Source organism: Pecten maximus, chromosome 4 (assembly GCF_902652985.1).
Source record: "Pecten maximus chromosome 4, xPecMax1.1, whole genome shotgun sequence".
In the NCBI taxonomy this organism is placed as follows: domain Eukaryota; kingdom Metazoa; phylum Mollusca; class Bivalvia; order Pectinida; family Pectinidae; genus Pecten; species Pecten maximus.
In genome coordinates, this window is record NC_047018.1 from 30326061 (window position 1) to 30351816 (window position 25756).

Genomic DNA, 25756 nt, shown 5'->3' on the forward strand with positions numbered 1-25756 from the left:
AGTCTGCATGCTGAACTTAATGGGTTTTCAATTGATTTCTTCTAAATCTTTTTCAACTTCTAATGATATTACCATTTTACTTTTGGGGGTTCCTATTGACACACCATACGCTAATCTTCCTACAGACATGTACATATTTATATCTAGTTATACCCCTCCATACTGAAAAAAAAACCTGAAGTATAGGATACACGTACGTCAGTAGTTTATCTTAACGTATGTACAGAGCAGAAAAAAAATAAAACTTTGTAATTACAGCAGGTTTGTATTTTGAGGCGAAATCTAAAATAAAATGTCGTATGATATATAAATTGATTTGCGTAATTGTAAATTACTGCACGACTACACATTAAGCCGACAACATCTCTATACACACAACTTTATCCGTGCTGTGTTTCTTTCAATTTTAATTTAAAACGAGTTCACGTCAGGCTTATTCTCTCGATAGCTGTCAGTGGCAGACATCTTATAGATTTCTGCCATGTCAGAATGTGGCACTACCATTAAAGACACTACAGAAATGTCAATACCGTGAAGGTCATAACACAAACGGAGGTATTTAATACATGTAGTTTATTGTGCGCCCTGCTTTGTATAGGATATCATGCCGAGTTAGACAACGACGAGAGTTGGAAAACGTAAGAGACGGTGAAAGACAACCAAGAGGGAGAAGAAGAAGAAGAGAACGCGACAGAAAGAGAAAGACAACTAGGAAAGGACAAGAGGCGAGAGAGACAAAGAAACGAGGACAGGACAACTAGAGATCTAGAAAGAAAACTAGAAAATGTCTGTAAGATATAAATGTCTGTAAGATATAAATGTCTGTAAGATATAAATGTCCCGACACAGTTTAACGAGGATCGCATCATCAGTTCCTGATTAACTAGTTACATTACATCGGGACTGGACTTAACGGACATCGGTAACACTATATGCCACCCTCCCTCCATTTAATGGCGGGACAGAATTAACATGGAAAGGACAACGGACCAGAAAGAGAGACGGACGAAGACAACGACGAGATGACATGGTAAAGACAAGGAAATAAAACGAGGAAAGGACAACGAGATAGACAGAGAAAGACGAGGAAAAAAATAGGAACAAAAGGTAGGGAAAATATCGTGGATAGGACAATGGGACAGAAGAAAAAGGCAACGACGAGAGGACAACGGGACAGACGAGAGCAATGAGAGACAGTGAAGGGACAAAGACAATGAGGAGAGGACAAAAGGACAGAGAGAAAAGAACAGACAGATAGGCAAAATAAACACAAGAGGAAAAAAGGGAGAAAGGGAGAGAGAAGATGAAAGAGAGACAGGGACAGACCGACAAGGAAAGACAAGGTCTGGAAATAGAACAGAGACAGAGTCAACGAGGGAAGTGCATATTTATTAAAACCTCTTCCAAAGTAAAGACGATCGTGCACAATCTACCTCCGATCTTTTCCTCCTTTGTTGAATAGCACAAAGTCTCTCCTGTCTACTTTGTATCTTGCTACTTAAGTATAATTATATATCGTAGTGAGATGCATTAGGTTCTAAATCATTTGTTTCTTATTCCAACGGTTTATATTTACTCGTGTTTTGTTAAAGACAATAATCTCTGTCGATTTCAAGCTGGTCCCCATTACATTAAACCTGGTTTGTAAAATTCTCATTTACAGATGTACCAAGACATGTTGTAGGTTGATATTTCACAGGCCATTGACTATATATGGACGAACACATCATAGACAAAAGAGTTTAATGTAAAGAATATATATGTTGGCATCCCTTAGATCTAGTCTGTTTTTAATTTGACAAAACCTTCTCGATTACACCACAAATAATATAAAATCACGTTTGCTGTTAAAGTTTGATATTAACAACTGCGCCCTGATTCGTTCATATCACTCTAGTTTTGTTTACATTCCTTACATCCAGTTCAATAATTGAAAGACATTTCCTGAAGTCGTTCTTACTTCCTAAAGTAAGTGCCAACCATATGAAAACAAACGGTGATTTGCCGAGGTGATATGGTACAAACTAAACTTGAATCAGTTGCTGCCGTAATATTTTATCAATGAGAATATATCTACGAACTTGATGATGAAAGAACATTTAGTGAAATGCACTTGAACATGTTTTCACACACTTATTGAACCTTCGGGCTAAGAGTAATCAAACAGGCTGACAATGAATGCATTCGAGTGATGACATTTAATGTTATATATAACTTAAATGATGACCGCGATGAATGACACACCGTCAGATTATTCGATTTGATTTACCAGTCTTTATGGTTTCTACATTAAAGTATTTTCAAAAATAACCACTCTAGCGCATGTTTCCGGTAGAGTGGGATATTTTCCCTGTTTAATGCACTTAAACCAATCATTTGTCTTATTTAATGATTTCTATAAACTATGTATTTATGTAAAAAGTTGTATCAAATAATTTGTTGAAATAAATGTCTTTGAACACAAACTCATCACCAAACACTGATTACCGACATGCAAACAAAACCGTAATTATATCTGAAAATCGATAAAAATTTGAACATAATAATGATTTGTATGGAGACACTCACATTATTATTTTAATAGTTTTCAAATTTGGGTTTTAACCATTATTTTTTATATCAAATACTTCCATATGAAAATGCTGGTGACTTAAAAGTCACAAATGTAAAGTATCGTTAAGTTATAAAGTAGTCTTTACCACTACTCTCTCGAAATATCACTACAAAAAATATCACATCAAAATCCTATTCTAAGAAACATTCAATTAAACCATGTTGGAAGTGTGTATCATAGAGAAAACACAAATCCATAATGATACAAGAAAAAACACGTTCTATTATAAATATCCAAACAACGGCATACTTCGCAATGAAGGCGTTATTTTCCTGTTCAGCTGTGATTCTGTGTAATTAACACCCTGGTTGTATGGTATTTAAAGTCAAATACTCTTTTTTTTTTTAAATAACATGTTATTGCACATGAAAAATTCCAAAATGAATCTTAATGATACATATACCAAATTGTTATCTGGTATATAGGTAAAAGCAATTAAAAATGTACGTGTATCAGAGATATTACGATCATATTCTGATTCATATTCATATTTTTTATTTATCAGTACCTGGTACTGTAATATAATTTAAATTTTGAGTTCATCGAAAAATAAACCGTGTTGTTAATCCTCGATATCGTGTATCTATTTGGTATATATCCACCAGTGAGCGAGGTCCATCAATAATAACCAATTGTATCTACTGGTACAAACAGAAACATATTAGTTCAGCTTTCAGATATATCGATCCAGTTCGCTATTATATCATCTAATACACACACAGCATTAACACCAGTCAGTTTATTGGAAAATTAAGTGGCGAAATGTATTGTGGATATATTCTATCAGAATACAGCATCCATTGATTAAAACAATAAACCAAAGATGAGTCAAAATCGATTTGTTTAGTTTTGTTGAACTGCTCTCACGCCCAAATGAAATTGTAACAATTCTTCTTAACAGGACAAGTTTAGTCAGCATACACACTACTGAGAAAATTAAAATCCTGCTTATATCACCAAAATATAGTATTTTGAAATACTATATCACAATTATACAAATACAATATTAATATATTGGACGGGGAGATATTCAGCGTACTGTAATAACATCATTGAGTGAAATATGGTTTTCTTTGTTAAGTTATCGTACAGTTGAAGCAGACCGACAGAGATGACCTCAACACACGTTGAGTGAGTATCCACTCGCACACATCACACGCCATGCACTTCGATCTTTCAATATGAATCATAAAGATCTGTTCGCAGCTTTCGTCCTCGTCTGCAGTGACGGGCACCTGATAGGCGGAGGTAATCATGATCTAGGGACGGACCATGGAATGAACTGCTCCCTTCAGTGGGAAAAGTTCAAATCTTGTCATTTGTGACAGGCTTTCATCGCTAAATGTAATTGAACAGATCTTAGTTATTCTATCGGAAACAGTTGCTGATGTAGCAAAACCAATTTCAGTAAGAAGCCGTTGTCTTGGCCTGTGGTACGATGAAATATCAAACAACAGTTTATGTCATACTGGGGTACATTATGATGCAGTCTTGTTACATGAATATTATATACCAACAACAGACACTATACATATTTTGATACACCATGATTAACAATTTTTTAGAATCGATTATTCCAATAATTAAACACAGCAGGATTCACCCAATATCAACGTTTTTCTTAAACAGAAATTTCATGAAAGGCACGTATAACATGACTAGTCTCCGAGTACGCAGTATTTAAAAAATGTATTGATCTATTGGTTATTTAAAGAATAGTTTTTCATTAAGCAAATAAAAACAGTTGCGCCCATGGGCAAATCTTTTATTGCTAATTCAAATAAGAGTATTCAGAATACTTCAAGCCAATAAAGTGATAACGGTTTCATAAGAACATGTATTGATTATAATCCAATGTAGATTGAGCTTTCGGTTATTCCCTTAAATGCGGGGCTTTGACCTTTCTGGATTCAAGTTTTATTAGGCGAAGCATTTTTATTACGCCTTTTGGCAAAAAAGTGTTACTTATTAGTTTCAGTAATTTATGCCTGAAGAGGCAGAAAGAAGGCGTGTTTGCAACTGAACTCGAAAATACACTCTAACGCTTTGAAATTATAATGGATTTAACCAGGAAATACAGCGTAAACAACATCCTTCATTAATTTGTTTTATTCACGGCAAGATCTTACTGTAAGTCGCTTTTTATGAAGGACACTTGAAGAAGAAATTAACATGCTTCACCAGGCTTTCTAAGTCGTTAAATCTGGAATTCTTTAAAATAAATCTGAAAAGTATATGTTCCACGACAAAAGGTCAGGATTCACATTCAAATCTAAGCATATCCTTAAAAAGCGATCTAACTGCAATTTTCAAGGTCATATTATAGACTAGGTCGGTCGATATGGGCAAGACGCTATAGGCCGTTAATTAAATCTACGCCGTTTATAACCCTCAGGGGCTCACATCGCGTTCGATTACGTCAACCCCGGATCCAGTATATCACCACAGTAATGTTCCAACGTTCTGCCATGCCGTGATTCGTATCGAACAAAACCGCGGATCCATTTCTAATCACACAAACTGTAAGACTATTATTTTGAGGTTATACCATATTACATTTCTGCAACGTGTACGACCTGAACAATATCCAAACCAGACACAGGGAATATTTATTACTGATGAAATCTCGCGCGACGAGATGAGATCAGCTGTTTTCATATCAATGTTTGGATCGCTTTAGACTCAAGACTGAAAACTTGAATCTGTAATGATACCGGTTGGTGATGTTACATTACAATATTCTACCGACATCTGTAATCCCAAACAGCTTTAGAGGGGATAAAAAGATCGCAGTATCTAAAATAGTGTTTAGAAGAACGAGAATCACACAGCATAATCTACATTTGGAGATCTTTCGACAAATTGGGGGTTTATGAAAAACATGCCATCTAGAAAAGTTAACCAGGAAGCCTTCCTCTGTGCCATTGTAGTGTTGGTAAACTGTAACTCTCTCTTCAAACAATATTTGATATTTTGGACTTTTGGACTTTTGGACCAAAATCAAATACACATTTATAACAATGAAGTGCTTTCAGGTCTCTTTGGATGACAAACCATGAAGTGACCTCAAACGTGGCTAGAGCTGTCGTTAAATACCAATATCAGTTTCCAATATTTTAGCACGAAACAACACCTCTGAGTTGATATCACCGAAGTAACATTTGTGGTTGTCCTATAACATTAAAGTCTAGACATTAGCTGGTATTTCACAGACACTTTCCTATTATATCACAGTACATAAATTGCCAGTCTAAGGTTTCAGCACATAACATTGATCGGGTCATCGTCATGGTTTCCACAATGACCATATATAGAAAAATACGAATTACCTCATCACCCAGGCAGTGGTAACACCACCCAGGCAGTGGTTACACAACCCAGATAGTGGTAACGCCACCCAAGCAGTGTTGACACCACCCAGGCAGTGGAAACAACCACCCAAGTAGTGGTATCACCACCCAGGCAAGGGAAACATCCACCCAGGCAGGGGTAACACCCACCCAGGCAGCGGTATAACCACCCAGGCAGTGGTATCACCACCCAGACAAGGGTGACACCCACTCAGGCAGTGGAAATAACCACCCAAGTAGTGGTATCACCACCCAGGCAAGGGAAACATCCACCCAGGCAGGGGTAACACCCACCCAGGCAGCGGTATAACCACCCAGGCAGTGGTATCACCACCCAGACAAGGGTGACACCCACTCAGGCAGTGGTAACACAACCCAGATCGTGATAACACAACCCAGGAGGGGTAACACCGCCCAGGTAGTGGAGTGGTTATTAACATAAAATTAGCTGACTTGGGAAAAGAAGGGGAAGAGTCTCAGAACAATGTACTTCCACAAAACTATGTTTTTATCGCACTTCTGCTCCGTGCATCGTGAATATTGATATGATGCAGTATCTGACAACAGGACGTGAGTGTATGATTCACTCAGGTTCTCTATCACATCATATTCTCTGGGCTGTACTTAATTACTTACATCATTCCCTGTGATAAGGCATTAGCGTGACAGGACAGGTGAATCATACCCACAATATAATAGTGAACATATACTTAAATGTCGAAAGTTTAATCAGGTTTTACTATCTCTGTCACAGCCCAAGGTCATATGAAGACGGGTCCCTTGAAAGACACCGCGAAAAACACATAAATTTAACGAGAAGAAAAACACTTCAGCTTTTACAATTGGGGTACATTTTGGTACTTGTCCCCAATACAGCAATAAACCAAAACGAAGCCACAATTCTTCAAGAGCTTCATCTTCTCGTGCGATAATATGTGGTGGTAGGCCGGTCTTGGTTTGTTCTGACATCTCCTAAGCAACATACATAAAACAACATTCCCAATTCTGTAGGGGTCTCACCTATGTCCCCTCTAAAACATGGTTTAAATCAAGTACAGTATATACTGTAATAACTAAAGCTAAAGGCACATGCATATGGTAGCTAGCAGAAAATCCTCTACTTTCCTTAACTAAAACGTTTGTTGGCAAATAGTAAAAACTGCAATAAACCATTGATGGGCCGGGTTTGAAGTCAGAATTTGTATCTAGTGACGTCCAAAAAAATATTTTCTAGAAAGACTCTAGATATGCTTAATCTAAAGGACTTAGGAGTGGAGAATTAATAGAATTCTATACATCAATGAATTCCTATTCCTATCTGCATTGTAATTACCAGGAAGTTAATTTTGTGTTTGGAAAAGTAAGAGTAAAATAAATTACATAATAAAGTGAATTATTCTTTATTAATACAATATTTAATCGCATAAGCTTTACTTTAAAGATCGTTTCCTTGTTTCCAAAATATCATTGTTAAACCACTATCATTATATTATAAAAATTAACTGTTGTGAATCATAAAAATATTCCTTATTCCATGTCTCTGTTACTATTACCCTTACAACACTGAAATTCCCCAAGCAGGAACATCGCTAAGCAATCGGTGTGTGACTTCCGTATTTAATTATATCGGAAAGGAGCCAAGGGAATTGTGGGTATTGATGTCATGGATTTATATTTAGAAAGCAGAAGTATTCTAAACCTTATTTCATGCTGCATGCTATTTTGAGCAAACCTTTTAGTAACTTATATCATCCAACATCTCATTGTGAAAACATTTTTTTTCATTTGAAATTAATTAACAACTTATCTGTTGTTCGATTTTCGAGAGGTTGAATTTTTCATCACAGCATCCAATTTACCTCCTGAACTGAACTGGTACTCTAGGAATTACAAAGCTTATTGTCATACCAATCTAATTACTTAATACAAAATTAATGAGGGCAGTTCTACCACAGGTTGGATCTGATTTCAATTGGTAGATTATGTATACTTATTCCTGAAATCGAAAACCTACAAAACATATATATATACACAAATAAATATCAATATGTAATTGTCAGTAGTATTCAAACAAGTGTTAGTTATGTAGTGTTAGTAGAATGTGTTATATATAGGTTAATACAAGTGTTAGTAGAATGTGTTATATATAGGTTAATACAAGTGTTAGTAGATTGTGTTATATATAGGTTAATACAAGTGTTTATAGACTGTGTTATATATAGGTTAATACAAGTGTTAGTAGACTGTGTTATATATAGGTTAATACAAGTGTTAGTAGAATGTGTTATATATAGGTTAATACAAGTGTTAGTAGACTGTGTTATATATAGGTTAATACAAGTGTTTATAGACTGTGTTATATAGTGGTATATAAAAATGTCAGTAGAATGTGTTATATAGTTGTATAAAAAAATGTCAGTAGAATGTGTTATAAAGTGGTTAACACACGTGGTAATAGAATGTCTTATAATTGTGTTATAAAGTGGTCAACACACGTGTTAGTACAATTTGTTATATGGTGGTTAACACGAATGTGAGAATAATATGTTATGTAGTGGTAATTACATGTGTCAGTAGAATATATTATGTAATGGTAAATACACTTGACAATAGAATATGCTATTAAGCGGTATACATAAGTGTTAGTATAATGTTATAAAGTGGTTAACACACGTGCTAGTAGAATGTGTTATAAAGGGATGCATGCAAGTGTTAATTCTATGTGTCATGTTGTTCTAAACACACATGTCAGTAGATTGTTTTAGACAGTGGTTAACCCAAATGTAAGTAGAATGTGTTATATAACGGTATACACAAGTGTTAGTATAATGTGTCGTATAGTGCTAAACACGTGTATCCGTAGAATGTTAGAAGAATGTGTAGTATATTCGTTAACACACGTAATAGTAGAATGTGTTATATAGCGGTATACACAAGTGTAAGTATAATGTTATAAAGTGGTTAACACACGTGTCAGTAGAATGTGTTATATAGTGGTTAACACCCGTGTTAGTTTAATGTGTTATATAGCGGTTAACACACGTGTAAGTAGAATGTGTTATATAGTGGTTAACACGAATGTGTGAATAATATGTTATATATATTGGTTAACACAAATGTCAGTTGAGTGTGTTACAAGTGTTAAACACGCGAGTTAGTTTAAAGTGTTATATTGTGGTTAACACACGTGTAAGTAGAATGTGTTATATAGTGGTTAGCACACGTGTTAGTAGAATGTGTTATATTGTGGTTAACATACGTGTCAGTAGAATGTGTTATATAGTGGTTAACATACGTGTCAGTAGAATGTGTTATATAGTGGTTAACACACGTGTAAGTAGAATGTGTTATAAAGTGGTTAACACACGTGTTAGTAGAATGTGTTATATAGTGGTTAACATACGTGTAAGTAGAATGTGTTATATTGTGGTTAACACGCGTGCTAGTAGAATGTGTTATATTGTGGTTAACATACGTGTTAGTAGAATGTGTTATATTGTAGTTAACACTTGTGTTAGTAGAGTGTGTTATATTGTGGTTAACACGCGTGCTAGTAGAATGTGTTATATTGTGGTTAACATACGTGTTAGTAGAATGTGTTATATTGTAGTTAACACGTGTGTAAGTAGAATGTGTTATATAGTGGTTACGGGTGTAATGTGGTTAACATACGTGTTATGTAGTGGTAATTACAGGTGTCAGTAGAATGTGTTATAAAGTGGTTAACACGAATGGGAGAATGATGTTATATATTGGTTAACACGAATGTTAGTTGAATGTGATATAGTGGTTTTCACACATGTTAGTAGAATGTTTTATATAGTGTTAACACACGTGTCAGTAGAATGTGTTATATAGTGTTAACACACGCGTCAGTAGAATGTGTAATATAGTGTTAACACACGTGTCAGTAGACTGTGTTATAAAGTGGTTAACGCACGTGTTAGTAGAATGTTATAAAGTGGTTTACACGAATGTGATAATTATGTTATATATTAGTTAACACGAATGTGTTATAAAGTGGTTAACACGAATGTGAGAATGATATGTTATATATTGGTTAACACGAATGTTAGTAGAATAGTAGTGTTAATTACATGTGTCAGTAGAATATATTATGTAATGGTAAATACTCATGACAATAGAATATGTTATAAAGCGGTATACACAAGTGTTAGTATAATGTTATAAAGTGGTTAACACACGTGTTAGTAGAATGTGTTATAAAGGGATGCATGCAAGTGTTAGTATAGTGTGTTATATTGTGCTAAAATATATAGGATATGTTATATAGCGGTTAACACTACTGTTAATAGAATGTGTTATATAGTGGAAAACACAGGTACCAGACTATTATTGGTATATGCACCGGTACCAGACTATTATTGGTATATATACCGGTACCAGACTATCATTGGTATATATACCGGTACCAGACTATTATTGGTATATATACCGGTACCAGACTATCATTGGTATATATACCGGTACCAGACTACTATTGGTGTATATACCGGTACCAGACTATCATTGGTATATATACCGGTACCAGACTACTATTGGTGTATATACCGGTACCAGACTATTATTGGTATATATACCGGTACCAGACTATTATTGGTGTAAATACCGGTACCAGACTATTATTGGTATATATACCGGTACCAGACTATCATTGGTATATATACCGGTACCAGACTATTATTGGTGTATATACCGGTACCAGACTATTATTGGTATATATACCGGTACCAGACTATTATTGGTATATATACCGGTACCAGACTATTATTGGTATATATACCGGTACCAGACTATTATTGGTGTATATACCGGTACCAGACTATCATTGGTATATATACCGGTACCAGACTATTATTGTGTATATATACCGGTACCAGAATATTATTGGTATATATACCGGTACCAGACTATTATTGGTATATATACCGGTACCAGACTATTATTGGTATATATACCGGTACCAGACTATCATTGGTATATATACCGGTACCAGACTATTATTGGTATATATACCGGTACCAGACTATTATTGGTATATATACCGGTACCAGACTATTATTGGTATATATACCGGTACCAGACTATTATTGGTATATACCGGTACCAGACTATTATTGGTATATACCGGTACCAGACTATTATTGATATATATACCGGTACCAGACTATTATTGGTATATATACCGGTACCAGACTATTATTGGTATATATACCGGTACCAGACTATTATTGTATATATACCGGTACCAGACTATTATTGGTAATATATACCGGTACCAGACTATTATTGGTATATATACCGGTACCAGACTATTATTGGTGTATATACCGGTACCAGACTACTATTGGTATATATACCGGTACCAGACTATTATTGGTATATATACCGGTACCAGACTATCATTGGTATATATACCGGTACCAGACTAGTATTGGTATATATACCGGTACCAGACTATTATTGGTATATATACCGGTACCAGACTATTATTGATATATATACCGGTACCAGACTATTATTGGTGTATATACCGGTACCAGACTATTATTGGTATATATACCGGTACCAGACTATTATTGGTATATATACCGGTACCAGACTATTATTGATATATATACCGGTACCAGACTATTATTGGTATATATACCGGTACCAGACTATTATTGGTCTATATACCGGTACCAGACTATTATTGGTCTATATACCGGTACCAGACTATTATTGGTCTATATACCGGTACCAGACTATTATTGGTGTATATACCGGTACCAGACTATCATTGGTATATATACCGGTACCAGACTATTATTGGTGTATATACCGGTACCAGACTATCATTGGTATATATACCGGTACCAGACTATTATTGGTGTATATACCGGTACCAGACTATCATTGGTATATATACCGGTACCAGACTATTATTGGTGTATATACCGGTACCAGACTATCATTGGTATATATACCGGTACCAGACTATTATTGGTATATATACCGGTACCAGACTATTATTGGTATATATACCGGTACCAGACTATTATTGGTATATGTGTACATGGATAGACAGATATGTGGGAAGCATGAATCATCGGTGTGAAGTGTGTGGTGCGCCCTGGAGCCTCGTTACATCGATCGATAATCGTCATTACCTGTTCGTTCCCGTGTAGAGAGTTGGCGCTGGAGTTTACACTGCTCCTGCTGTAACTCGTGTGACAGCGTGTTAAACTTCCGTAAGAGTTCCTCTAACTCCGTACTACTACTAGACGGTAGTTGAGGTATAGAATAGATAGGGTCATCATCACTCATACCACCCGCGTAAGTCTCGTAATCAGAGGAAAAACCCCGAGCATCTACCTGACTTCGAGTAGACGGAGGTGCATATATAACTTCCGAATCAGAATTGTAACACTCAGGAGAACGACTCCGAGGTAAGCGGCCATATTTGGCTTTAGAGTGTAACATTTCCCTGAATCCTCCTTGAAATTTCTTGGCCTGGTCGTAGCCTCGGTGTGATATGTAATCCTGAAGGGGCTGGCCCCCAGAGTAACTCTCTGACTGGGCCACCCTTTCCACCGCCTCGAACGTCATGTTACTTCTCACCGTCAGATTTGGCTGTTGTGTACCAATAGGAATAGCTTTTGAAGGTGATTTGGGGTTTAATTTTCTTGGCATTCCCCCACCATCAGAATACATGTACTTTAAGTAATCCCTGTCATTAGCACTGCCGTATTGACTAGGAGACAACGCAGGGCTGAAATAACTCCCAGCAGCTTCGTATGCCCCATCTGACATGTACCCCCGATGTCCGACGTAATGACTCTTACCGCCAGAATCAACACTCCTAGGTAGTGACCCCTCACTCGAATGTTCACTGTCTCCATCCTCATTCAGAAGTTTGGCCTCTGCCCTATGCGGACTGATAAATATACTTGCATATTGTGAAGCTGACCTATCAAATCGTGATGTACGCTTCTGTCCTAAATAATCGGTAGTGTAAGCACCTGAAGTGTATGGCTCAAATATATCCGGACATTTCTCGGTCTCCTCCAAAGCAGTGGCGGAAGATGACCGGCCTTTCTTAAGCACTACCACAGGTGGTTGCTCTTCCTGTTCAGTTATAGCTAACGACGGACATGAAGCATTTTTCTTATTGCAAGATTTTTTGGTTCGTATTTTGAGTATTAATTTCTTTGGAATGGACATTAGTATGACTACGTCATCGAGAGACATATGACCTACCTCCACTTTGTTCACGGTAAGAATTTCATCTCCTATATGAAGCAGACCATTGCTTTCGGCAACAGTACCCATCTGAATCCGAGATATAAACACTCCATCTTGCCTATCGATACCGTCCCCCTCACGAATATAAAATCCCAAGGTCTGGCCTGGCCGTTTCTTAATCTCCACGGTTTGGACAAGGTACGAGTTATCCATAGCTATGCTTTTTATTCCCATATCGGGGACACATCCATTGGAGGTAGAGTTATGAGATCTCGATCCATTACTTGGTGAGTCCCTGTCTATGCTCCCTCCGCCATCACCTCCGTACGCGCCGGCAGTCTGTGGACTCTGAGGCCGCTGTCGGTGTCGTCTGCTGCTTCTGCTTACAGCGCCACCTGTTAAGCTGACAGCTCTCGCTTTCGTTTGATATAATTTCTCTTCTGTGGAGCGTTTCGTCTGTTTGAGTCTGCCAGTCCCTTGTGCCATTGGATCCTCGTCTTCCTGCAAATAGCAGAGATATTGAATAGCATTCTGGTTTCTCTATAATATAATACTGTGTAAAGGATTGGGTTAACAACGTATTTTTCGATCGATAACCGGAAGAATGAGCCAGAGGGTCGCAATATCTGCTTTTACCTGGCAAAAGAGTTCCATTCAAGAGGGGATTATGCTGAATCCTGCATTGTCTACTAGCGGTGTGACGAGGTGAACAGACCTCTCTCTCACTCTCTGACAAGTCAGGGATAACAGTAGTGTCGGAGCATGTACGTTAACATTTAATATTGATAATAGTGGCGAAAGATCGATGGGGATGTGGAGAAAAATACCAAACTGAAATTGATTCTCGTCTAAGTAAACTCCCAGTATAATATACAACACCAAATATTTTCATGGGAAATACAACTGATAGCGATCTGCATTGTAACACACATTCTAGTCCGTGTATAAGAGTTTATCAATGATCAAAAATATTTTATTAATTTTCTTCACTTTCATTTAAATATCAACTAATAAAATATATATTGTTTGCTTACGTAAATATCTAGATTGTTCTATATGCTTTATTTGCGGATCTATATAGCTATATATACGGAGAGATTATGATCAGTTACACATATATCATTGCCACACCGTAGTTCCAAGTTGGGTATGATATCTTTAACATATTATATGATATACCTTCTTATGGAACATTACGATCCGTATAAATGTTTAATATGACATTGACTGAACGTCTACAGATCACACATAGTGTTCCGCGGCTCTATCAATATTTCATTTTCTTGGTTACGCAGAAATGAGTTGCATCAGAGGAAGCGAGATCTGATACATAATATGATTAATTAAATATTTATACAGATATGTGATACAGAATTATGTCAGTAGCAGCAGTATCAGATAAGGGAATTAATTCTACATTATCATGAATATAAAGTATATTGCCTATGTCGACCTTAATGAGGTAAAAATACAGACAACTTATGTCATAATTATAAAAGTACCATGATCCAATTAAATGGTTAAACACTTAGATAATAATTCAGGACGCGTACATATATCTGGAATATAGAAGATGATTTCATGGAAATCAGGTTCATTATACACCACAAGACATATTTGCATGATGAAGCATATTTAAAATACATTACTGAAATGGATTTTGCCGAGAGCTATTGTGTGTTGATATCTGGTACAGATTCCGATGCATTATAAAATGCACGGTTATAATTTCCGTCACGTTCAATGTTTTACACTGTATTTCAATTCTGTTTCTAATATTTTACTACACTTTTACCTGTATTAATTTGTTTGTGGCCAGATGACTTGTTACATAGATTTAAACTATTGTTTATAACATGCTTGATAAATTAGATTGTTTGTTTGTATCATACTGTATGTTTTTATTTTTTTTTAAAGAGTTTTATAACTTCCATGGTATTTTTAATGGGTTTCTCCTCGTTTTAACAACTTTTTCAGGCTAATGTTTAACGATTTCTATAAACGACAAAACAAAGTTTCTTAAATCCACTTATCTTGTAGGATTAGTACAGCGCTCATGTCGGAACACATCGTACTACATAGTGATCACACAGTTATGTAAGATGGCTTAACAACCAAATGTATTGTTATATGACTGACTTTCTGATTGTTCGAGACCAATGTTTACCGGAGATAGATGAACACCTGTTCCGAATTGGACATTGCAATCCCATAACCCAGGTTATCAATAAAACAGGGAAGTTCCGGAAGCTTCAGTATTTTTTACTAATAAAAAAGAGGACTGTCGATCATCGGGTTATAGCCATAGTAAACAAAACAGCAGACGAAACTATACTACCGGGCTTGATAAGAAACGTTTTAGCTGTACACTAATCTACATAATAACAAACATAGAAAAACGACATACTCTCAAGGAGACAAGGTGTAGATATTCAAACTTCAATGTGTATGTCTGATTGTGATGTTATATAACACGGGTCTGATTGTGATGTTATATAACACGGGGTCTGATTGTGATGGTATATAACACGGGGTCTGGTTGGGGTGTTATATAACACGGGTCTGATTGTGATGTTATATAACACGGGGTATGATTGTGATGTTATATAACACGTGTCTGATTGTGATGTTATATAACACGGGGTATGATTGTGATGTTATATAACACGGGGTGATTGTGATGTTATATAACATGTGTCTGATTGTGATGTTATATAACACGGGGTATGATTGTGATGTTATATAACATACGTCTGACTGTGATGTTATATAACACGGGTCTGATTGTGATGTTATATAACACGTGTCTGATTGTGATATTATATGACACGGGGTATGATTGTGATGTTATATAACACGGGGTCTGATTGTGATGTTATATAACACGTGTCTGATTGTGATGTTATATAACACGCGTCTGATTGTGATGTTATATAACACGTGACTGATTGTGATGTTATATAACACGGGTCTCACTGTGACGTTATATAACACGGGGTCGGATTGTGATGTTATATAACACGTGTCTGATTGTGATGTTATATAACACGGGGTCTGACTGTGATGTTATATAACACGAGGTCTGACTGTGACGTTATATAACACGGGTCTGATTGTGATGTTATATAACATACGTCTGATTGTGATGTTATATAACACGGGTCTGATTTTGATGTTATATAACACGGGTCTGATTGTGATATTATATAACACGGGTCTGATTGTGATGTTATATAACACGGGTCTGATTGTGATGTTATATAACACGGGGTCTGATTGTGATGTTATATAACACGGGTCTGATTGTGATGTTATATAACACGGGTATGATTGTGATGTTATATAACACGTGTCTGATTGTGATGTTATATAACACGCGTCTGATTGTGATGTTATATAACATGTGTCTGATTGTGATGTTATATAACACGGGTATGATTGTGATGTTATATAACACACGTCTGATTGTGATGTTATATAACATGTGTCTGATTGTGATGTTATATAACACGGGGTCTGATTGTGATGTTATATAACATGTGTCTGATTGTGATGTTATATAACACAGGTCTGATTGTGATGTTCTATAACACGGGGTCTGACTGTGATGTTATATAACATGTGTCTGACTGTGATGTTATATAACACAGGTCTGATTGTGATGTTATATAACACGGGGTCTGACCGTGATGTTATATAACATGTGTCTGATTGTGATGTTATATAACAGGGGTCTGATTGTGATGTTATATAACACGGGGTCTGATTGTGATGTAATATAACACGGAGTCTGATTGTGATGTTATATAACACGGTGTCTGATTGTGATAATGGACTTTGTAATCCTTATATGTAAAATACATCAACGTTCCCGAACACAACGCCGTGAAAATTCAAGCAGAAAAATTGAATTATTTTCTTGCGAAGAAAATCAATACTTTGGACTGTAGTCACACTTATATTCATTTCTCAAATAGATTTACAAAACCTCCCAGTAGAGCCTAACCAACAGGGCTTGATGAAAATCACATTTTTTTCCCTTTCAAAATCGATTAGGGTTCCAACCAGCGCACGTTTTGTGATTTCACCATCGTATATTGTGGTTCCACCACAGAGCAGACGACATCATTCATCACAACCGTCATCGTACTACATTAAAATGGGTAGTGTCAGTACGTCATTAGATACGACTACTTTATACATACGTATTCAATGATTTCAGTAAAGAAACGTATACCAGTACGTTTAAAAGTTAGTCCGATTTAATTGTTCTTGTAAACCTAAAACATGAATTACATGTTTCCTCCCACAGTAAGTGGGGTTTTCTGAGTCTTGGCGAGCAAATATTAAAACTTCAGGAAGAGTTTGATAAAATTTCATATAAAATGAAAACAAATTTAATATACTTTTTATCACATAACCCAGAAATCTTACATTTGACGGGTCTTAAAGTCAAAATGTAGATATCATGCAATGAAATTTCATTCAACATGTTTCACTTTTGTCGTAACTGTTTGTAACTGATAAAGTTAGCTATATAACATATGAAAACATATATATATATTACTTTCTTCTGATAATACAAGTCTTGAAATAAATTTGTTCGTTTGTTTCTTTGTTTGTTTTGTTTGTTTGTTGAACGTCCTCACAACAGCCTATTGTTCCATGATCAGTTCATACCGACTCGTGTTCCTCCCGAGAGCAGACATACTCATTACAATGTATATAAAAACAATTTGTTATTGGGCCATGCTTATTACATGTAAGATTAAATTTTGACACAAGAAATATTTTGTGTAAGTTTCGAGCATCAAATTTGAAATTTCCAATTGAAAAGTGAAAATGGTCTAGAGTCCCTCGGGAGGAAAGGCTTTGTTCAATATGTAGTAATAACTGTTTTGGTGATGGTTTTATTCAGTAATTACTTTAAGAGAATTGTATATACACACACAGGTATTACTGTACTAATTCAAATCAGTTGAAATGGAGGGAATATTTACCCTTGGCACTACTCGATTATTAACAAAAGGAAGTTTTATACAAAGAATATTGAACTTAATAAATATTTAAAAACGTCTCCACGTCATTTAAAAAAAGATACAGAATTGATACTCTTCATCGTTTACTCTGTTCTTTATTATGTGTTTGACTTCTTATTACACAAGTATACAGTGGTTTGATTGATTGAAATCAATCTTGAAATCTTGACAGCAACTTGGTAGGTGGAATACTAGCACGTGGATTGGTTCCGTTATCATGGCGTCAACTTGAAACTTTTTACAGTTAAACAGTTAAGTATATGGCCTACAATCAAGCTCCAGATAGTTTCATCCATCTATCTGACCACATGTTACACGTAGATGTAAGAACAGGTATGGTCATTTATTATCCCAGTGCTCTTAAACTTTCAATATTTAGAAATCATATACAGTGTATTCCAGCAGAGAACACTGAAGTTACGCTGTCTCTGACTTTGATGGGTGGTTATCCAATGTTAAAGGGGCAGTCTATTGATGATAAACACCGAAATGTACAGGAAAAAGGCATATCGTATACAAATATCGTATGTCTTTGCGGTAATTAGTGATACTTCGAATTAAGAATGTTTAGGACTTAATACTCGAAGAACCTTGGTTTATCTTGAAAGTAAAACTACCGTATTAATGGAAAGATTATAACTTTAACTACTTGGAAAAAATACATATTTTCCAGTAAGTTTAATTTTGACGACCTAAACTTTATTAAAACGAAGGAATGCCCCTTAAGGAAAAATAAAACTTTCTACTTTTTGTGCAACTCATAGAAAATTACATTGTCTGTGTAATCTTATGTTTGTCTTACACGGACAAACTTTATCATTATCGTGACTAAGGTCGCATGAAGGCCGTGAAGATGCATGAAATAACCATTCAACTGAACGACACTCTTACCGGCCGTATTTTACTGATACCCACATTACTATATAATGATTATCACACAAGTCGCCTCTAAATTTATCAACTTTCAGCAGGCAACAGCAAATGTGCGTTTTCTAATCCACAATCTACAAAAATCGGATAACAATGACATTAAGTATTGGCTAACAGACATACGATATGGTCATTGAAAATGCAACCAAAGTTTTCCGCTTTCAGAGATTACATTTGTATTCCCTCTAAAACCTCTTTATTTCACTGCATGCTGAGAGTGGAGTCGACTAAATGTAGGTACTCCTGCAGGCTCTTGTTTTGATTTCTTATTGCTATCTCATTGGCGCCTAGTATAACTCTGGCTGTCAGTGTCTGTTTGACAACCGTCTCGCATATGACCCCGGCTGTTGGTTTCTCATTGACGCCTATCCTCGTGAGTCTGGCTGTTGGTGTCTTGACACCAGTCCTCATATGACTCCTGTAGCACGTTTCATGATCCACTTAAGATTTCGGTCTTAGCTAAGTAAAATCTTAAGACTTAAGTCCAAGTTTAGTCTTAGACTTAAGTCTGCTTCATGATCCCGGGGCCAGGTTTCTCCTTGACACCAATCATCGAATGACTGGCTATTGCGAGAACATCACACCTCGTGCAAACCGACTTAGAATATAACCAAAGGACTGACAACAGTTACTGACACGTTATTGGGCAAACAGAGAGGAAAGTGGAGGGATGGTATGTAAACAGAACAGTATTGAGTGTTTTAATGATGATATGCACAGTCTGACATTCGGCGTTTGCGGCATTGTCCTGTAAAACAAATATCGTGATGGGAAACGACAACATTTAAATATTAATATGTATCAATATTGTAATTACAACTAGATTATCGTAGTTATTGATATCCGATAACTCCTGGCAGTAATAGGACTTTTCACTGTAGCTTTAATTAATATGTAAATAAGCATTAAGCGGGCATTGAGTACGAGTATGGCTATCCTACAAAACCTCTCATTAATTACTTCCGGTCTTTCCACACCAACAAAAGTGCATGTACACGCCATAATGGATCAGGTAAAAGAGGCGAAAAAAACGAAAATGGGGAGGAGGACATCTGTACGTTGCATTGTCATCGAAAAACGGCCGGCATTTTCTTCAATGGTTCAATCAAACGTGAGTTTTAATATAGGAAAACAAGTATATCAATCTATGTGATCTTCACCAGAATATACTGTTTAAAACAGTTGCTTTATTCATAGTTATATCAACAAAATATGCTTTATAAGTTAGTAAACTAAACCAGACATTTATACTGTATATAGAGACTCTATGGCTTGACGTGTCCTATGGACTAAATCAGTCCAACTTCTAAATTGTGCTGAACAAAAACACAACACAAAACCCAAAACAAAACAACAAACAAACCGTAGAATACAACACATTGTTCGTCTAGATCTGTGTATCTTCCCACTGGTTTCACTTTCAACTTTATTTATTTAATTCACTCCCACATCTATCGCATTATCGTCGGTGTCGGACTTTAAGGAATGCCGCCATTCCCCGAGTCAATAATAACCTTCATTTAACGAAAGTAGTTGGGAGGGTGTATAGCCACACCATGGATACACTCCAATTGGAAAGGAGACCTCAAGATAAATGTAAGGACAGTTTCAGGGGCTATGATGTGCAAGCTAGGAATTACTGGAAATCATTGGCTCTAAATATAGCCTGGTACCAAAGTATGACGATCGATACGACGCTACGGAATGGTTTTAATTTTCCGCCAGCTTCCCGGAATGTGGTGTTCCGGGGACACTATGTATCCAATGTAACTCAGGCATTCACCTGAAAGGAGGGCGGCTGTAATTCGCTTTCTGCATTAACGCCGTGTGTCTAAATTGTATAGCCTCCGAAATGACAAAAATATTTTTTAAATGGTATTAAAGAACTGTTGGGATTTCCATGGTGTACTATAGAAGGAGAGATGAACGTGTTTAAAGTGGATTCGGGGCACAAAGTAAATAATTATTTTAAATCAATCCGAAATGGAGACAAATTTGATTTGATTTATGCATTTTAGTGTTTTCTTTAATTGCGACGACCGTTGAATGGAACACTTAATCATCTCACAGACTCACTAAATCCCCCCTACCATCAAGGTTCGACATCTTCATTTCACTTCTCCTCCTTAACCAAAGTTCCGCCCCATCATTTATCTCTCCAATCATTCCCATCAAGATTCTACACATCAGTTTTTTTTCTCTCCATTCTTCAGAACAATTTAAGCTTCGAAATGGACCGGACTTGCCATTCCTTTACTTGACAGAAGGCCAAACCATGGAAATTCAGGTCATGCAAAGTCGCCGGAAATCGGAGAGACCAAGTCTACACCACGTTCGGGTAGATAACTAGCAATATTACCTACTATCGGCACGGAGTGTCCATGTCGAGTATCAAACAAACTAAACAGGCGGAATGAGATGAAACTATTTATTTGACAATTTATAGGTACATTCTTTGTATGTGTGTTTATTTACCCAAGTCTGAACTTACTTTGGAGAAACACGAAATAATTCGGACGAACTCGTGATTAGTGAAACGCCGCCGGAACCGTACACCTTGATACAAGATGCTCGCCAAGACGTTTCAGCTAACAAGTGTACAGGTTTATGTAAGATCAGTTTATAATTTGATTTTCGTAACTTGTCTACTTTTAAAGTCGTCAGCCATATTTTCTGGCCATATTTCGACAAAGCTGATAGTTTTTTTTAACACAGTCAAAATCTAATTTTACACTTTTACCTAAACAGTGTCTTGTATTTTCCCCGTCTGTAATGGACTAAATTGTCCAACAAAACAGCAGTCGTCCTTTTCATGTCTATGGCAACGCTTTGTGTACTCATTAACAACTAATCAAAAAGCCGTAAGGGCCTTAAGATCGATACTATACAAACCTTTAAAATAATGGTGGGCACAGATATCATTTCCTTGAACACAAAAACCCTTGAATCTAAAAAGGTTTAAATCTCGCAAGTGAAATAATCAATATCAGCAATTATTTTGTTGTTTATTTTCTCGACTAATTACCTCCCGACATCGGCAGGGGAACATTAGTACCCGGATGTTCAAATTCTGTCAAGCTTAATAATGTTTTTTTTACTGCAACATTCCCATGGATGGTGTCAAACGTCCTGAAGTAGTATACAGTCTTAATTAGTATAAATTAAAGTGATCCTCATCGGTAACATCAAAGATAGGATATAGTAATAATAATGGTCACTTAATAACACTTCTATTTAATATGCTAGATGACCAATTTTGATATTCGGTTAAGGTAGGACGTCAGTAACAGGAACTATACAAGGTTTGGAGGGGATATGTAGGACGTCACTGACAGGTACTGTATAAGGTGTGGGAGGGGATAGGTAGGACGTCACTGACAGGTACTGCATAAGGTGTGGGAGGGGATAGGTAGGACGTCACTGACAGGTACTGTATAAGGTGTGGGAGGGATAGGTAGGACGACACTGATACTGTAGGTACTGTATAAGGTGTGGGAGGGGAAAGGTAGGACGTCACTGACAGGTACTGTATAAGGTGTGGGAGGGGATAGGTAGGACGTCACTGACAGGTACTGTATAAGGTGTGGGAGGGGATAGGTAGGACGTCACTGACAGGTACTATATAAGGTGTGGGAGGGGATAGGTAGGACGTCACTGACAGGTACTGCATAAGGTGTGGGAGGGGATAGGTAGGACGACACTGACAGGTATTCTATAAAGTGTGGGAGGGGATAGGTAGGACGTCACTGACAGGTACTGTATAAGGTGTGGGAGGGGGTAGGTAGGATCTCTGACAGGTACTGTATAAGGTGTGGGAGAGGATAGGTAGGACGTCACTGACAGGTACTGTATAAGGTGTGGGAGGGGAAAGGTAGGACGTCACTGACAGGTACTGTATAAGGTGTGGGAGGGGATAGGTAGGACGACACTGACAGGTACTGTATAAGGTGTGGGAGGGGATAGGTAGGACGCCACTGACATGTTCTGTATAAGGTGTGGGAGGAGATAGGTAGGACATCACTGACAGGTAGGACGACACTGATAGGTAGGACGACACTGACAGGTACTGTATAAGGTGTGGGAGGGGATAGGTAGGACGACACTAACAGGTACTGTATAAGGTATGGGAGGGGATAGGTAGGACGTCACTGACAGGTACTGTATAAGGTGTGGGAGGGGATAGGTAGTACGTCACTGACAGGTAGGACGTCACTGATAGGTACTGTATAAGGTATGGGAGGGGATAGGTAGGACGTCACTGATACTGTAGGTACTGTATAAGGTGTGGGAGGGGATAGGTAGGACGACACTAACAGGTACTGTATAAGGTATGGGAAGGGATAGGTAGGACGTCACTGACAGGTACTGTATAAGGTGTGGGAGGGGATAGGTAGTACGTCACTGACAGGTAGGACGTCACTGACATTACTGTATAAGGTATGGGAGGGGATAGGTAGGACGTCACTGACAGGTACTGTATAAGGTGTGGGAGGGGATAGGTAGGACGTCACTGACAGGTAGGACGTCACTGATAGGTACTGTATAAGGTGTGGGAGGGGATAGGTAGTACGTCACTGACAGGTAGGACGTCACTGATAGGTACTGTATAAGGTGTGGGAGGGGATAGGTAGTACGTCACTGACAGGTAGGACGTCACTGATAGGTACTGTATAAGGTGTGGGAGGGGATAGGTAGTACGTCACTGACAGGTAGGACGTCACTGATAGGTACTGTATAAGGTGTGGGAGGGGATAGGCAGGACGACACTGATAGGTAGGACGACACTGATAGGTACTGTATAAGGTGTGGGAGGGGATAGGTAGGACGTCACTGACAGGTACTGTATCAGGTGTTGGAGGGGATAGGTAGGACGTCACTGACAGGTAGGACGTCACTGACAGGTAGGACGTCACTGACAGGTACTGTATAAGGTGTGGGAGGGGATAGGTAGGACGTCACTGACAGGTAGGACGACACTGACAGGTAGAACGTCACTGACAGGTACTGTATAGGGCGTGGGAGGGGATAGGTAGGACGTCACTGACAGGTACTGTATAAGGTGTTGGAGGGGATAGGCAGGACGTCACTGACAGGTACTGTATAAAGTGTGGGAGGGGATAGGAAGGACGTCACTGACAGGTACTGTATAAGGTGTGGGAGGGGATAGGTAGAACGACACTGACAGGTACTGTATAAGGTATGGGAGGGGAAAGGTAGGACGTCACTGACAGGTACTGTATAAGGTATGGGAGGGGATAGGTAGGACGTCACTGACAGGTACTGTATAAGGTGTGGGAGGGGAAAGGTAGGACGTCATTGACAGGTACTGTATAAGGTGTGGGAGGGGATAGGTAGGACGTCACTGACAGGTACTGAATAAGGTGTGGGAGGGGATAGGTAGGACGACACTGACAGGTACTGTATAAGGTATGGGAGAGGATAGGTAAGACGTCACTGACAGGTATTGTATAAGGTGTGTGAGGGGAAAGGTAGGACGTCACTGACAGGTACTGTATAAGGTGTGGGAGGGGATAGGTAGGACGTCACTGACAGGTACTGTATAAGGTGTGGGAGGGGATAGGTAGGACGTCACTGACAGGTACTGTATAAGGTGTGGGAGGGGATAGGTAGGACGTCACTGACAGGTACTGTATAAGGTGTGGGAGGGGATAGGTAGGACGTCACTGACAGGTTCTGTATAAGGTGTGGGAGGGGATAGGTAGGACGTCACTGACAGGTACTGTATAAGGTGTGGAAGGGGATAGGAAGGACGTCGCTGACAGGTATTGTATAAGGTGTGGGAGGGGATAGGTAGGACGTCACTGACAGGTACTGTATAAGGTGTGGGAGGGGATAGGTAGGACATCACTGACAGGTATTGTATAAGGTGTGGGAGGGGATAGGTAGGACATCACTGACAGGTAGGACGACACTGATAGGTAGGACGACACTGACAGGTACTGTATAAGGTGTGGGAGGGGATAGGTAGGACGACACTGATAGGTACTGTATAAGGTGTGGGAGGGGATAGGTAGGACGTCACTGACAGGTACTATATAAGGTGTGGGAGGGGATAGGTAGGACGACACTGACAGGTACTGTATAAGGTTTGGGAGGGGATAGGTAGGACGACACTGACAGGTACTGTATAAGGTGTGGGAGGGGATAGGTAGGACGACACTGACAGGTACTGTATAAGGTGTGGGAGGGGATAGGTAGGACGACACTGATAGGTACTGTATAAGATGTGGGAGGGGATAGGTAGGACGTCACTGACAGGTAGGACGTCACTGATAGGTACTGTATAAGGTGTGGGAGGGGATAGGTAGGACGTCACTGATAGGTACTGTATAAGGTGTGGGAGGGGATAGGTAGGACGTCACTGACAGGTACTGTATAAGGTGTGGGAGGGGATAGGTAGGACGTCACTGACAGGTACTGTATAAGGTGTGGGAGGGATAGGTAGGACGACACTGATACTGTAGGTACTGTATAAGGTGTGGGAGGGGATAGGTAGGACGACACTGACAGGTACTGTATAACGTGTGGGAGGGGATAGGTAGGACGTCACTGAC

At 38.1% G+C, this 25756-nt stretch overlaps 1 protein-coding gene across 1 annotated transcript in view; it reads right to left on the bottom strand.

The window, feature by feature from the left end:
- Positions 1–25756, bottom strand: part of LOC117325794 (rho GTPase-activating protein syd-1-like) — a 99651-nt gene that overhangs the window by 44820 nt on the left and 29075 nt on the right. Inside the window, exon 2 of the mRNA XM_033882253.1 lies at positions 12138–13713. Within this exon, the coding sequence (XP_033738144.1) occupies positions 12138–13713 (1576 nt within the window). The remainder of the gene's footprint in view (positions 1–12137; positions 13714–25756) is intronic.